This window comes from Helicoverpa armigera, chromosome 13 (assembly GCF_030705265.1).
Source record: "Helicoverpa armigera isolate CAAS_96S chromosome 13, ASM3070526v1, whole genome shotgun sequence".
Lineage (NCBI taxonomy): Eukaryota > Metazoa > Arthropoda > Insecta > Lepidoptera > Noctuidae > Helicoverpa > Helicoverpa armigera.
In genome coordinates, this window is record NC_087132.1 from 639,986 (window position 1) to 657,267 (window position 17,282).

The 17,282-nt window shown below is 35.6% G+C and overlaps 1 protein-coding gene and 1 long non-coding RNA gene across 2 annotated transcripts in view; one reads left to right on the forward strand and one right to left on the reverse strand.

Moving 5' to 3' along the window:
* The window catches only part of LOC135117735 (uncharacterized), a 283,146-nt gene that overhangs the window by 136,493 nt on the left and 129,371 nt on the right, over positions 1-17,282 (reverse strand). The gene's annotated exons all lie outside the window — the stretch shown is intronic.
* LOC126054628 (uncharacterized) lies at positions 5,067-6,949 on the forward strand. The gene is given in 2 exon segments (XM_049840926.2): positions 5,067-5,911; positions 5,914-6,949. Coding segments are annotated over 2 exon segments (1,623 nt in total). The 5' UTR covers positions 5,067-5,187; the 3' UTR covers positions 6,813-6,949.

The window sequence follows — 17,282 nt, forward strand, 5'->3', positions numbered from 1 at the left end:
AGCATAATTAAAATAATTTGATATGAGTATCGTTACCAAATTATTTACCTACACAAGGCTTAATTATAAACGTAAAGTTATTAAGTAGGTACTTGTTAATTCTTACCAAGAAATACATACCCATCGGCTCTGTGTATAATAGGGTGCTCAAATATTTATGAGTACTCCAGAAGTAAACAGATTAATTAATCATTGAATTATTAATATTATAATAATTTACCCCGGCTCGAAGATTATTAAAATTTATCGTTTAATTGGAAGGGAGTGGTGAGGGAACGCGAAGAGTGAGCGATGTGATGGATTGAAAGGGTTTTTGTATACAAATGGTTTTTTGGTTTGAAGAGCAATACTTTTAGACAAAAGACCGTGAGAGACCTCCATCATCAGGACGGTCATTACTTTCATTGGAAAAAACAGTGGTGTAAATTGCCTACGTCGCTATATTTTGTAAGAGGGCTAAACATTCATAGCATCAAGCCTCAGCCTATATATTTACCAGTTGCCTCTATCTGAATAATACAGTGTCTAGAGACCAATATGTGCGCCTCTATTGTGACCGAATAAGTGCAATTTTAGGCACGATGAACAGTGAATCTGAAACCTCCATGCTGAATCCCCGCACCGCCATAGGTACACACACTCGTACACTCGTTAATCACCTGTCAATATTATCCCAATCAATGTTTCAGGTGAGTCTCTAATGCCCCCGGGATTGTTTAACCCTCCATTAGGCAATATAAACAGCTAATCACGGTGTTTTTACTCTCAAATCTTCGTTCGTTTATTTTTAAGACTTTTTTTTTCGAAGGTAAACAGTAATTTACTCTTGGGATGATTGGGCTTCGGATCAATATTGTGTTTTTTTGTTTTAATCCTGATTAAGCTTTTATAGGCACGTGTAGACTTGAGAACAATAATAATGTATGGAAATGTAATCTTTTGTTAATCCTTATTGTGAGTTAAGTAACTTTCTGAATTTCTATAAACAAAAAATGTGCAACATCATCTTGAACCTTTTAGAAATCTATTGTAAGACATCATAACACAATATCAACAGCAGGAACCAAAAAAGTACCTATGTTTTATTTTTAAGATAACATTTCTTCAAAGGTTTTGTTAAGGAAATTAAAATGTTTCAGTATCGTATTAATTTGTTTTTCACGACAAAATTATTCATGCGCTGCGAATTCTTGAATACTCGAAATACTACTTTAAGCCCTTCTCACAGTAAAAATACACATATAATTATGTAGGTGCATATTTTGTACATGAATCCAAATACATATTTCATTTCATGTAATCGAATTGATATTACATTAAAATTCCTCACCAAAATATTGAACAAATTACTCTTTAACGCTGACGGAATTTTATAATTTTCTTTTTGATATTCCAACTCGATTTATTCGAGCATTTCGATTTAAAGGCTGAAAGTTTCAACAGTGTAATATTTCATAAGCTGAAAGTATAACGATAAAGTGCTTAGCAGTCTGAAATTACACAAAAACTTTACAGGTTCAATATCGCGTGACATTTGTTTTAGTTTGAAGCGGAGCCGAAGTTAGCTGAAAATTCTACACAGAGGTTAACAGTATTAAAATGGTGTACTTATTTTATGGAGTTTAGTTATATTTACTTGAATTACTAATTCTTAATCTGTTTGTCCGTTTGTCGGGTTTTCGAGTACTCGGACACTTGGAGACTCGAAACAGATAGCTATGTGCTTTATAAATACTGCTACAGGTTGCATTATAAATCCTGAATCTGTTCATGTTGCATTGACAACGTTTTTACCTATAACCAACTTAAGAGAAGAAGCAAATATTAACTAGGCTATATTTATAAAAAATCTTAATTTAATGTTACCATCCTACTACTTTAAATGATTTATTCGATTATGTTTGTTCTTTGAATTCAATTCAAGTGACATACATTAGAGGCACCCATTAATCAATTATCATCGCGTACAAAGCCTATGTTTATTTAACGGGTGTTTTACAAAACATGTCCTTACTAATTGATGGATGAGACTTTATGTCAAAGCGGTAGTACGCTGTAGTTATGTGTGTGCTAACCTTATGTGTTATCAATATATGTATGTTGTTTTAGTTATTATTTTCATCCGCATCCGCATCCGCATCTGTACAGTTCGCGATAAATAACTTTAGAAACTAAAAGTTTTTTGCCGCAAACTGTAGGTAAGAGCATTTATATTTTTGTAAATTGTTCTATCCTAAAAAATGCAGGGTTTATGGTTTAACTAAATATGTACTTGCTAAAAATCTATTTCAAAGTATGCACGTACTTATTTCAGTATTTATCAGACCATAGTTTATTCATCGAGTGAAGCCATTTTACGATGAGTACGAAAAACAAGCAAACAGTTTTTTTTAAACTAAGGCTAATTTCTTATATGCAGATTCTTACACATATGTAAAGTATGTGCTAATGTTCATACATACATGTAGAGATGTTACAAAACCATTCACAACCTTAGCTTAAAAACCCACCAAACACACAACTGTGGTAACAATTACAATTAGGAAGAGCCGAAATGATATAATAACAATATGAGATTATGGCTATACGGTGTTAGGTTGTAATTAGGCTTAACACGCCGTAATCGGACCGTTTTACTAAGTGTCTGCGTGTTGGTAAGCTGGGCCATAGAGTAGGTAGTGTACAGAGATGAAACTTCACACTGTTGGGGGATTCAGACTTCTTAATGTCTTTCTTAATGAAAATGCGAGGAGAAAATCGTTGTAAGTATTGTATCTTTGTTCGATGCATGGAATTGGCTAAAGACGATTTTTTCCAAATCATTAGATAGAGGTCCACTTGCGGAAATTGTATTTCAGTTTTCACAAGGTTTAAATCCTACGTGTTTTGCAATGGATTAATACGATAAGACAAGGTACTCTTAATTTCTAAGTATGCCAAAAAATAAGTAAGAAGGTTTAAAATTTGACGTTTTATAGAATGGTTATATAAATGGAGTTTGACCTAAGTAAGAGAACGAACTTGAAGACTCGCAAAGTAATCGAATCTACTACATTCTGGATAGTAGATCTAATGGAGTCTGTTGTTCTTTGCCTTTAATTTGGTGACTTAAGAGCGTGTACGCTCGGCGCGCGATGTCAACTTTAGGTAATTCAACGCAAAAAACCGCGCAGACTAGCGTCGCGGCTGTGTGCGTGCCTATCATACTTCACGTATAGTCACACAAACCATTTTGATCCTTTCGAGTGAAATTGGTGGAACAAAAAATATATTATTTAGTAAATAGTTAATAGCGGGAAAATAGTGTAAGTCTATGGATGTCTAAAATATAAAAGCATGAAAATAAGTCGTTAATACTTACACTCTTTTGCAAAAAAATCGGGCACCTATGAAAACCTCCGTTTTGAGGACTTTCTGTATATTACATACAATTTTCAACAGTACTAAATAGTCGACTGATGATTAATGACAATGTTAAGAGTTTCTGTATTTTAACCGATTTCAAAAAAAGAAAGGAGGAGGTTTCAATTAGATTGTTTTGTGATTGTTCTCAATTTGATTGTTCTCGATTTCTCAAAGACGCCTGGCCCGATTTGAAAAATTGATTGTTTATATGAATGGTTCAGTCCATCCAGACCGAAAAATTGTGGTCAAATAACAACAATTGCCGGAAAGCCAAATATTGGTGAAGAGCTTGGGTTTACCATTGCAAATAAAGTTTTAAGTTATCTATCCTATATGCTTCAAAAGTTATTCGAGATCAAAAGTCAAAATTTGGGTACATCCAAAATGAAAAAAAAAAAAATTATAGCTCGATTGGTAACAGACATCTGCAATAAGTGATTTCTAGCCTAAGGAGTCCGCCATATTGGATTTAGACTCGCGACACATTTTTTTTCGAGTTATTCATAGCAAGCCCTTTCATTTGATACCCATATCGTAGGAATGCATTAAAAACATTTTTTTCTCCATCTTGGGTATACCGCTATATTGGATATAGAATCATACATTGTCATTAAAACTGAACATTCAAACAAAATTTCAACTCAATCGATAAAAAAAATATGGTTCAAAATTGAGCTTTAAATAAAATAGTAATGTTTAAATAAAACTACTTTTACGGATTTTATCGCGGTTATATTATATTATTTAATCCCGACGTTTCGGATCCTTTACAGCATCCATGGTCACGGGCAGACTAAGGTGTTGGTCGTCTTGATATATTAGTTACAAACAGCTACCCTACATTTTGTTAATTATTATTGACAATCCGATTCACGCAAAACGAGCTAACTGTATCCTTAGGTCGAGCAGTTGTAGGCTTGGATTTTGATTTAATAGTTTCTATGATGGGATTCCAAGCAGGTGGTATGACCCAGCCATCTTCTCTATTGAAATTTGGATGTTTTTTAATTTCAATAGCCTCGCGAATCATCCTAGGTAGGAATCGGTTTTCTTTTGCAAGGACTTGTGGTTTATCAAATCTGATGTAATGCTGGGCCTTGTCTAGTGTGTGTTCACAAACTGCTGACTGTCTGGAACGGCGGTGTTTGACATCGGCGATGTGTTCTTTTACGCGGGTCCCTATGCTTCTTTTAGTTTGGCCTATGTAAGAGAGACCACAATCACATTCAAGCTTGTATACACCCGCATCTTGTAGAGGTATGTGACACTTGACAGGTGGTAAGAATTGACTAATCTTCTTCAGCGGCTTGAAGTAGGTTTTGATTGAAGCTCGCTTCAAGATGTAGCCAATCTTGTCTGTGACTCCTCTTATGTATGGAAGAACAGCAGGTAGACGCTCAACTGTGGCTGGTTTCACGCGGGTTCTGCGACGAGGGCGCGGTACTCGGAGCTTGTTGTCGTGCAGTACTTGCTTAACATGTTGAAGCTCAGCACCCAGGTGTTGTTCATCGCAGATCCCACGTGCTCTCTGAAACAATGATTTACCAACGGTAGATAACTGTGTTGGGTGGTGGTGGGACTCACCATGAAGGTATTTGTCTGTATGGGTTTTCTTCCGATACACAGTGTGACTCAAGGTGTTATTAGGGTTACGGATAACCACGTCGCAACATACTGCCCAAACCGAATCTAAATAAAAATCAATATCTAGCGTTAAAAAACCTTCGCGACAGGCCTGAATTAACAATTCTACGTGCAGATAAAGGTAATGCTACGGTGGTGATGGATACGTCAGATTACAATGATAAAATACAAGACCTTTTATCGGATGTAAGTACATATAAACAAGTGAAGACCGACCCCACAACAAAAACATTGAAATCAACTAGTGATTTGATAAAAAAGTACTCCGAAACATTGAATCTAGACGTAAAATACCTAGTTCCTAGCTGCGCAAAACCACCAAAGCTGTATGGGCTACCGAAGATACACAAACCTAATGCTCCACTACGACCAATAGTCAGCCAAATCGACTCACCAACCTACAGATTGGCTCAACATCTGGCTAAAGTACTTTCACCATTGAGAGGAAACACAGCAGCATATGTAAAGGACTCGTACCATTTTGTCAGTGAAATAAAACATCTACAACTAGCTGACAATGAAACTATGGTCAGTTTTGATGTTCAGTCATTGTTTACATGCTTACCCGTTGAAGACTGCATCAAGATTGTGTCTAAGAAACTAGCAGAGAATAACATGCCTACTGAATATGCTGAACTGTTAAAACATTGCCTAACATCTGGCTATTTACTGTGGAATAATCACTTCTACACGCAAGTGGATGGTGTAGCAATGGGCTCCCCAGTATCTCCCATTGTTGCTGATATCTTCATGGAGGATTTTGAGGAGCGAGCCCTGCAATCTGCACCCGTAACACCCAAATTCTACAAGCGGTACGTAGATGATACTTTCACAATACTACCATCTGACAAAGTCACAGCATTTTAAATCATCTTAACTCCATAAACCCCAAAATTCAATTCACTATGGAGTCAGAGGCAAACAACTCCTTAGCTTTCTTAGATGTTTTGGTTATCCGTAACCCTAATAACACCTTGAGTCACACTGTGTATCGGAAGAAAACCCATACAGACAAATACCTTCATGGTGAGTCCCACCACCACCCAACACAGTTATCTACCGTTGGTAAATCATTGTTTCAGAGAGCACGTGGGATCTGCGATGAACAACACCTGGGTGCTGAGCTTCAACATGTTAAGCAAGTACTGCACGACAACAAGCTCCGAGTACCGTGCCCTCGTCGCAGAACCCGCGTGAAACCAGCCACAGTTGAGCGTCTACCTGCTGTTCTTCCATACATAAGAGGAGTCACAGACAAGATTGGCTACATCTTGAAGCGAGCTTCAATCAAAACCTACTTCAAGCCGCTGAAGAAGATTAGTCAATTCTTACCACCTGTCAAGTGTCACATACCTCTACAAGATGCGGGTGTATACAAGCTTGAATGTGATTGTGGTCTCTCTTACATAGGCCAAACTAAAAGAAGCATAGGGACCCGCGTAAAAGAACACATCGCCGATGTCAAACACCGCCGTTCCAGACAGTCAGCAGTTTGTGAACACACACTAGACAAGGCCCAGCATTACATCAGATTTGATAAACCACAAGTCCTTGCAAAAGAAAACCGATTCCTACCTAGGATGATTCGCGAGGCTATTGAAATTAAAAAACATCCAAATTTCAATAGAGAAGATGGCTGGGTCATACCACCTGCTTGGAATCCCATCATAGAAACTATTAAATCAAAATCCAAGCCTACAACTGCTCGACCTAAGGATACAGTTAGCTCGTTTTGCGTGAATCGGATTGTCAATAATAATTAACAAAATGTAGGGTAGCTGTTTGTAACTAATATATCAAGACGACCAACACCTTAGTCTGCCCGTGACCATGGATGCTGTAAAGGATCCGAAACGTCGGGATTAAATAATATAATATAACCGCGATAAAATCCGTAAAAGTAGTTTTATTTAAATGTCTAATATTCGCGTAAGTGTCAGAAATCAATAAAATAGTAATGTATCAAGATTTGTTGGTCGCGCTTGAAATGTACTCTATTCTCGGTATCCACGGCAGAGGTTATTCACCCTACGCGATGTGACGGAGCGACACGTCCTCTCTCTGTGAAGCCTTGCGGCGGTCTGGTTTGAGTTGACTCGCGTGCAGCGTTTTATAGTAGTTTTTAAATAATTTATAAAAAAATAAAAACGAGAGATTAAATTATAATATAAAGTTTATGTTTTAAAGAAAGAGTTATATTACTATAGTAAATAATTGTTATATTAAATTAAGTAAGATAGATAGGTAAAAAAAGCATTTGAAATTCACAATTTTTCACATTGTTAAAATATTTTTTTCTGAAAGATAGAGACCTAAATCAAAAAATGTTTTCAACTAACTATAGGCATGGGGATTTCGTCTATGAGTAAAAAAATAAATATGATTAGATTTGCCACTGTTTTCACATGAATTTAAGCTTCGAAATAGACGCTGAACGGGAATTTTATAAAACATCTGTTACGTTATAGGGGTTTTAAGTATTTAAACTACACAAATTGAAATTTATGTTCAATTAACTATATAGACAGTGAAATTACCTTGCGTTATTAAGAAATAACATAGTTATAGGATAAGTAGTTACTGAGAAACAGTGGTTTGAAAAGTACCATTTTAGGCCAAATGGCGCGCGGTTGACGTACACGCTCTTAAGCTTACATCAAAAGATGGGCTTGAGGTTTCCACAACAATAAAAACCACTACAAAGCGTACTAAGAATAAAGCATGAACTACGTATTTGTCACCCGACACCTAAGAGCATTTAATCAACTGGAGACGATCGAACGAGAAATCTATGCGAAAAAGTCTAATTTACGCACGGAGGGTACAATAAATAGTGGTAAGATAGCTCTTCTATGCATTTCGATCACATAATTACGCACTCGCAAAACAAAAGCATACACTTAGCGCACTCATATACTTATCCATACGTACATTCAAGTACGACTGGCAGTATCGCATCTTTGATAGATGGCAAGGTACATCAATATCATGTCCAGATAGTTAATAGCTCTTAGCCCGCCACCGTTAACCGGTAACACGTCGCGAAGTTGCAAACACGGAGATGCAATGCAGGATTACTTGTTACTAATGTGGATCGTTTGTTACTGCTTGCATCTATCAGGGTGGTAAATAGTGGGACAAATGGGGGCTGTGTTTACTGCGATTTTAGGGCTGCATCTTGAGGGTAGTGTGTGGTTTTGGGTATAAAATAATATGTTACTTAGGGAAAGAATATTCTTTCTTGGGTTATAATCTAAAGTCCTCAAATAAACATAGTTTGATAAAGTGATCCCGAAGTCGAATCCCAAAGTAGTATTATTTGAAAATAAATAAAATTAATAGGTATACGATTTAGAAGTATGCGATTTGGGAATTCCCAAAAGGAATTATTTCGACTCAAAAAGCGTATCAGGGAATAGTCCAAAACTGCCCACGTCCCCATTTACTTTAAAAATTCTAATTTCCAGCTCCTACTGTTAACATTTTTTCTTCACACTAATCACTCCCACATAAGCCCACTCAATGCCCACACTACAGCATCATTTTGAAGATAATTTCGTATTATAAATAGCAGGCACTCGTATATTTTCCTATATAATAGACTTTTGGGCCTTCCACAGGATGTAGTGATTGATGTATGAGATCAAGTTACCCACAACGTTATGGACGTCGCGTTGCCATTAACTGTCTATCATCTTGTACACTAATAAATACTCTAATTAGGGAGTTTGTTTTATCGTTGAAATCACTAAATATATTTGATATCTTCAGTACGAATTTTTGAGTATACTTAGTTTATAGAAACGATCTTTGTTGCATAGGTTTTATCCCACAGAAGCGAGTGAGCTATTTGTGTAGAAAGGTACATGCACATTGTATTTATATGACTCGGTGCCTAGGCCACTACTGAGCTTGCGCATCGAATTAGCATTTTTCTGGTAGAAACATAAATTAAATTAAAATATCTATCTGCGAAATATACAAACAGACAGGTAGATACGTTAAACGTCAATAAGTCAGCACTATAACTTAATTTCAGTCCACCCAGTTCAAGTAACAGATTTCGTGACACGTGCCACAGTATCGAATGTTATCAGAACGTCACGTACAAGATGGATTTCGAATTTAATTTCAATCTTCCAGATAAGTAGATTACGGGTATCAGGTGACCCTTGTCACTCCTTCCAACTGTGCAGAAGTAGTATTACGAAATTCAAGTACCTACGTATATCTTATTCCTGGAAGAGAACCCTCGCAGATATAAAAGGAATTTATTATTAGAAAAGTTTTGGGCTGTTTTTGGTCTGGAAGACGTATTTCTGACTGAAGGATTTTAATTTCGTTTTGCTATCCCAACGCTGAGGTTATGCCTTAAAAATAACTGGTTGTAAGGAGATGAATATAATTTATAATCGACATAAACACATCTATTCAAATACTAGGTACTAGTAGACTGGTGTAGGATGCCTAAGGCGTTAAGTATGCCATTGTACATTATAAGCAAAAATAATGAAAAAGAAAACAAACTATCCAGATGTACTAAAAAAGAAAAGTTTACTACTCATCCCTTATTATCCAATGCAATAATACACAAACAAACATACCTTCTAAAATTATAAATACCAATAAACACTCAGGGTAAGGGCAGGAGGATGATGAAACACTCAACAGTTTCTCAAACTATTCCCCATTATCTGTACGGAGCTGTCCTACTGCTCAGTCTACACTGTGACATGTTTACAGTAACAACAACAGTTACGTCACGCACGAGTCAGGCACGTAATCGCCTCTATAGCTATGATCTCCTGGTACTCGCCAAAATAACTATGCATAAAATGGACCAGTCATGTTGGGGAAAAACGTGAATATTGAGGAAATTGTGTTGTACATGAGAAGGGAAATTGATTAATTTGCTACATAGGATTAGTTTTTGTATGAGTAGGGTACTGGGTATATTGATTGTATTTTAGTGTTTCTTGGGCTTTACTTTAAGAAACCTGATAAAATGCAAGTGTATTGCATTCCGCTACTTCCAAAATAATAAATCTTCTATAGTCTTTCACTGTTTGCAAAACTTTGTACCTACTTTCTTTTTAAACTTTACAGAGTTTTACTGTTTTATTGAGGCTCTGATTGAGCCTCATGCAGACTATATATATACCATGGTGACTAGTTAGTACATTTCAATGGCTACTGAATCCTACATACAGTTCACAAATTATCGGCCCAGCGTAATTAATGAATATTAAAGTGTGCTTGTGTAAGCCCTTCCCCAGATAACAAAGAATCAATAGAGAAATTAATATAGAAACTGTTTTGCATAAAGCGGAGCGGCAATATTCAGCGATGTATCTCGTAGGTTTTATTTTAAAGCTAAAATCAATTTTATCTAAAACCTGCTTCCACGATATTGCAGAACGTTCGGCCCGTTGTAAGGAGGTTAAGTTTGAGATTTATTTTGTACAATGGTTCCGTATATGTTATGCATTACACAATATTCTTTTTGGATTGTTTTTGTATTGATAGTCACTATAGATTACGAGTGTTTATATGGAAGATAAGCAGATTATTCACAAGTTTAGTTTTCATGTAGGGTACGCTCTGTGCTTTTACAAATCTCTACTATTAGGTAGAATTAAGTGCCCAAAACAAGTGATATACGCTGCATTTATTTAATGAGATTGTATTAAACTGTACCTATTTATCTTTTCTTTCACATTTCTATGCTGTCAACCTCTGCCTCAAATATAAAGGTTTATAAATCTTAGAAATATTCAGTGAAATTTTGATTTGTTAGTTTATGATTCTGACCAAGGAACCCCAAACCAGACTATAATAATGTAGATGGTAATAAAATATCATCTCGTCGCAGCCAGCGATCGACCTTTTTGCATACAGACTGCTCACATTTTCATATTTCTCTGTAACATTGTGGACCTAATGCAATTTATATAATGGACGCTTGAATAGAACTTATAGTGGGGTAGTTCACGCGGATCTACTACGTACGAAGGGAAAGATAAAAACGTAGACCCTAGGTAGCTGTTTATATTAAAAATGTGAAGGGTTAGGACAGAAAAAATAAAGACTAAGTATATATATATCAAAAACGTTATGCATCAGAAAATTTCAAAATTGCATGTAAAGGGATTTCAAAATCTTTGACCGACTTCAGAAAAGGGATTCTCAATTTGGTCCTAGCAGTTTTCAAAGAAAGAACGTTGCATGCTAAGCGGTAAATACATAACCTTTCGAGGTAACAGTTGTTATTCTGATAATTTCCATCTTTCTGTGCAAAAGCAAAAATGATTGAATCGGGTACTTTTTGCTGAATACTGAGTAATAATTAAATGCATTATGCATGAAAATAATATCCAATCTAACCTCGGAAAGTGATAATGGAATCTTATATTAGGAACTGATGTCTATGGTTGTGGTCTGTAATTCAGGGTGAAAATCATCATCATTGTTGATTTTATGAACTTCTATGGGTACGCGCAGTCTAACCGTGAATATACGGTTAGACTGCGCTAATAAAGTCTAAAGGGTAAAGTACAAAATGTGCAAAAAGTATTAAATAAATAAATATTTAAAAAACACGCAAAGTCCGTTAACTTCACCCACACTTTTTCCAATATGAAGTGATAATTTAAAATCTCCTCACACAAAACTAAACTAAAAACAAGCAAAAGATCTAACAAGTAAAAAACAAAGTCGATCACCAACCTGGTACAACACACAACACGACACACAGTCATTTTGCAAACATATTCATTATCTCAAATTGCTTTGTCGTTCACAATGACTGAACGACGAACGTATTTTATTTTCCCGCAATCTGAGCTATTCTGCAATTTTTGGATTTTAATATAAAATTCTAAGTTATTTTGAGAATGTTTGCTTAAGTAGTTATTAAAATTTTTGATAAACAGAGGTCCCTGAATAGTTTAAGCGAGTTTAAATTACTGCGTTGAGTCAATTCTTGTACAAAGTCACTTGAATAGTTTTTTCATTAATATTAAACCTTAACGTTTCAAAATTTATTTTGTGCCCGTCAGATAGCAATAATAGGAGTAGAAGTAGAAAACTACACAACATTTTTGAAGAGTCCATAAAGACTTTACCTACTAGGTTTTTCTGGTTAGTATATAAAAACAACCTAATTTGATACACACACCCTGTCAAATTGTATGAAAATCAAATGAGTACAAATTAAGGTAAAACGTCGTTTTAACATCTCAAATAAATCCAGTACAAATATTCCACTTCTAACTTTTCACACAAACACTAACAAATTCTGAAAGGATTAGTATAAATTCACGAGCAACGCCGAACGGCACCCATGTTTGTAAAGAAATAAATTGCAGAATGTCCCAGCGGCTGCGATAGTGTCTGTTTTAAAAGCGAAGGATTATTCCCCGGTGACACATTTTGAATTTGATTTCAGTTTTATCCTTTTACGAGTTTAAATAGTTTATTTGCTGTTTATTTTAGAGTTCAGACGTGATCCTGTTATTTTTTGACACGTGACAGAATGTTGTGTTAAAAAATAATTGCATTAGACTGTTTTTAACACCTCTTGTTTTTTATTTGACTAAAATATGATCAATTTCCAGGAAAGAGGCAAATGTAATGAAATGTTTTGCATAAATAACACATAATGTAAAAATTCTCTAAGTAGATAGGTACGTACATTTTATACAACATGGCAACACACATTTCTCTTCCGTTTTTAAAAGCTTAGACCAGACTCTCAATTCAAACAGTGCCTCTCAGGAGACCGTAAACCAACTTCACAAAAATGTGGTGATCTCAATAAAGCAAACCACAAACCACTATTGAGACGTACAATACCGCAAGTGTCCCTATTTTGTCTGATTTAAATATCAGAGGGAACGTCTGGCGTGTTTGTACGGCGACCAACCCCGCGGGGCGCGCCGAGTATTGCAATAAATTTACATAGGAAAGATTCTTGCTTGGAGCTTCCGAACATAGTGTTGTCTTCATGTCTCTATTGCGGTGATTTTATCGATAAATTACTCATTTTGAAAACGTTCTTTTGGTCGACTATAACAATTGAAATTTTTAGGCATTTTACGTAAACAAACCCTAAAAATGTTTATTAATTTCAGTTAAACAACAAATAAAATATTTACAAAGAGAATAGGCTTTTACTTTTTATAGAATCCACTTTTGAAATTTAATTCCGACCTCGCGAATATAGAAACTTTTGTTTCGTTTACCATAAAACAATTTTCCCGCTTTTTAACTGCTAAAGAATATGGGCCTACTGTTGCTATTAAGTTTCCGCTGTGGGTTTTGAATACTGAGAGCCTTAATTTAGGCTAAGTGGGAGACATCTTCGTATCTTTTCGGCTAAGTGGTTACTGTAAGGCGGGCTGCCTTTTTATTACGTTGGAGTCTTCTTATTGTGTTAATTCTTATGTAGTCTACATAATATATCGGTAACTATTGTACGTATAGTATACATATCATTTTGTCCTAATGTTTAAAACTGTATTACAATCTCAGCAAACACTAGCATTATTAATCACGTAATTATATTGTTACACATTTTATCGACAACACTCGCACATCACTACTCGTAACCGTCTTTTTGTTAATCCGCGGATGATCAAATGGTTAAGGTTAAGTTCTGTGAATTATGGCCGAATTAGGAGGAGATTATAGCTACGTAGTCTACTTCGGCAGTATTCCTTTACATAAATACTTAGTTCATGTAGCAAGTTTGAGGTAATCTCCAAGTCTTGATGGAAATTCGTGATTAAACTGAATTTCGGTGATGTGAATAGGTTAGTGGTGGGATGTTCTGTATTATAGTTGCTATTTGCATATCGATGATTTTGATAATAGTAGTTTAAGGTATGAAGATGTCTATAGATATTTTGGCGACTGTTGCCAAATACCTTTTTCAGATAAAGGTAATGTTTTTTCTTTGGCAATGTGATGAGGAAAATACATAGATACCTAATTTCACATCATCCAACAATCGAACCGACGATATAGCACAGCCAAATAACTTATACCACTTGAAAGGAAAAAAGGGAAATGTAAGAATTGGGTCCTTTTCGCATTAGAATGTTTTTTCCGGAATATTGGATTACAAGACAAACGATATTTTAAGTCAACAGGAAGTGGTTATGCCGAGGCCCGGTAGATAAGCCGCCATCTTCCTGTAAGTGTCGAAAGAACCGAATAAGGGATTATTTAAGGTGACCCGGTCTACCTGGTGGTGGAAATTTATTGCAAGAATGTGCCTCCCTTATTGATAAGATGGGTCTAGTTTTGATAGGGACAACATTTTAAATATTAAAGTGAACACACGTTGTACTTTTCAAATAAAACGCGAAATCAAAATTATCCTCTTTGAAATAATTTGCACATGAGATAGAAACAGTATTATATTACTCAATTGTTAACAAGGTCTCATCTAGAAAATTGAAGAAACCTAGATCAAGAGCTGTAATAACTTTCATAAAAATCATAACCAAAACCAAAACACAATTTTTAAACTAACAAGACAAATTGAAAAATAAATCATGCTGAATACTTTTTCAGTACAAGCGTTCCTTAAATTACGCTTTATAAAATAAAGCGATGTTTTTTCAGCGAATGTATCTGTGTCCCCGGTTCGCCGTTTATCATTTTTATGCTGTTTTGTACTCAGTAGCGTGAAATATCGCGAAATGGTTTTGAAACAATTGCACTTTGTAAGGGTTAGTAGTTTCAAGTTTTTTTGGGTCAGATGAAGTGAGTCTCGTTGGCTGAAATTTTAATTAGCTTTTCAATGGCGCAAGAAAAATTCTGTAAAATATTTTCGAACTAAGGTCTTCAAAATCAGGTCAAAGTTGAGTTTTAAAATATTTTAGCTTTAGAATTGTTGGTTCTATGTAGCATGGACCTTGAGAGTGCCGGTTTTATGGATTATATACATAGGTATATTAGCCATTTTCCCTTAGGTACAAGCTAATTAAACAAACCCCATCAAACCGAACATTGTACACCACGGCCGAGGCCATTAAAATTTCACAGCTTATTTTTAATCCCGAAATTAGTATGGAAATGGGCTCAGCCGAGAGCAGAGCAAAATTAAAACTGTACAAATGTATGGAAATTTCAAACAAAGGAACGTAATATTACACAAACTTCGTTTCCCGACGATTCGCATTTCCATTCGCAGTGTTGGTATAAATATCAAATAACTAACTAGCTTTATTCCCCGGTTTTACCCGGAAGAGAACGGACACGGAATTTCACGGACCTTTACAAAATGTGATGATGATGTCCTCCTAGCCGATTATCGGCTACGGCGGCTGTTCTCATGTAAGGAGATTAGCCAACTACGCAGGAGATATTATAGTGCACGAGCATTTGCGCAGACACAGGTGCACTCCCTATTCCTTCACTCTCATAGCCCGATGGGACGGCAATCCGACACGACCGGAGAGAGATCAGGCGCAGGACCGACATTTACGTGCTCTCCGATGCACGGGTGTATCAATCACCAGCTTCCAGGCTCCGGGCTGCTTTGTGAAAGTCTTCTAAAACCCACAAAGCGATTTCGGCCCGACTCGGGAATCGAACCCGAGACCTCGTGCTCAGCAGCCGCACTTGCGACAGCTAGACCAACGAGGCAGTTAATACAAAATGTAACCTATAACCGACGCTCAGATACCATCTATCTCCATGACAAAATCTACCTTTATTAGTGCAGACGTTTTGCAGAGAGAACTTAACAAATAAGCGAAATCACATTATCATTTAAGTTATCAGGAAAGCAGAAGATAATAAGTTAGCACAAAGTTAGTTAACCTAATTAATACGCTTTTGACATTGATTTGTTTTGACAATTTGTCCTAGAGTTTTGAGAACTTATAGAATTAATAGGGACATCACGAAAGTTGGCGGTTGCCGAGTTGAGAGCTTTAATACTTGTATAATCTTCTTTGTGTCAAAAGGTCACTCTTAGTTTGATCCAATAATAGAGTCTCTCTAATATAACCGAGTTTCGACTTGATTAGATTATTTTACAAATTACCTACTTTTTTGGTTTTCGATATTGTTGAGATCGGTGTATCTCGTAATAGCCGAATTGACCACTATTCTAGTTTGGTTCATCTCGTTGTGTCCTAGTTAGTTTTTTACTTTAATTAACTGTTTTTAATGAGGATGTTTAACTTTGAAATGTTACTGAAATATTTGGCAGGTGTTGCATTTTTCACAAACGTAATTAAAGTCAAATTGTTATAAACCTTATTTTTTTTCGTTTTTTTTTTTTAACAAATAATTCTCGTTTCTATTTCAGTATTATGTAGAATTCATATGTATTTACATACACGCTATAGTCAATTATTTAACCTTTCAATCTATTAAACCATCTTGGCTTGAAACTCCGCCTAATCAAAGGTTAACAAAACATCACTCGAATATAATAAACATGATATTTTAACTTATGAATAATATTGCGAATGTCTTGCAATAATAACTTGGCAAAACAAAAGCTTCTAATGTTTTCTTTTGTCTTTTCGAGTGTTTACCTATGACTACAATATATACTTTTTACATTCATTTAAAACTTTGACCTTTTAGTAGGTATTAAAGACTAGCTATTTCCGGTGGTTTTACGCATATACCGAGAGTATCATTTTCCAAAATCAGGTAAAAAGTAATCAACGTTTCTGTAAAATAAACCGCGTCAAACAAACCGAAAAAATTCAAATCAAAATGTTTATTCGCGTTCATGGCGCGGAAACAAAAGCGACTATACATATAAAAAACACACAAAACAAAAACAGAAGAATATGGTAAGAGAAAAATATGCGGCACAATCGCGCGAAGTTATTTTTTAATTGGAGAAATAATGGTAAATCATATAAAATTACTGCTAAACATCTTCCCATGTAACCCTATCTGGTGCATTGTTACAAAATCGATCTAAAATAATACCAATTAGAGAGTGTTACATAAATCAATATACCTACGTGTGACTTCTAGACCATATTGTGTCTTTACCATTTACCATATTATTTATTAGTTACACAAAAAGATTGGCAAATGTAATATTAATTGTATAATTAACGCAGCAAGGGTTTCATGAATTGCCGGCTTGATGTAGACAGTTAGGGGCCACGATTCCCCGAGGGCACTAATTAATACTTACACACGATAACATAGTAATCAGGAATACTGATTATACCGCTGGGAAATTATAC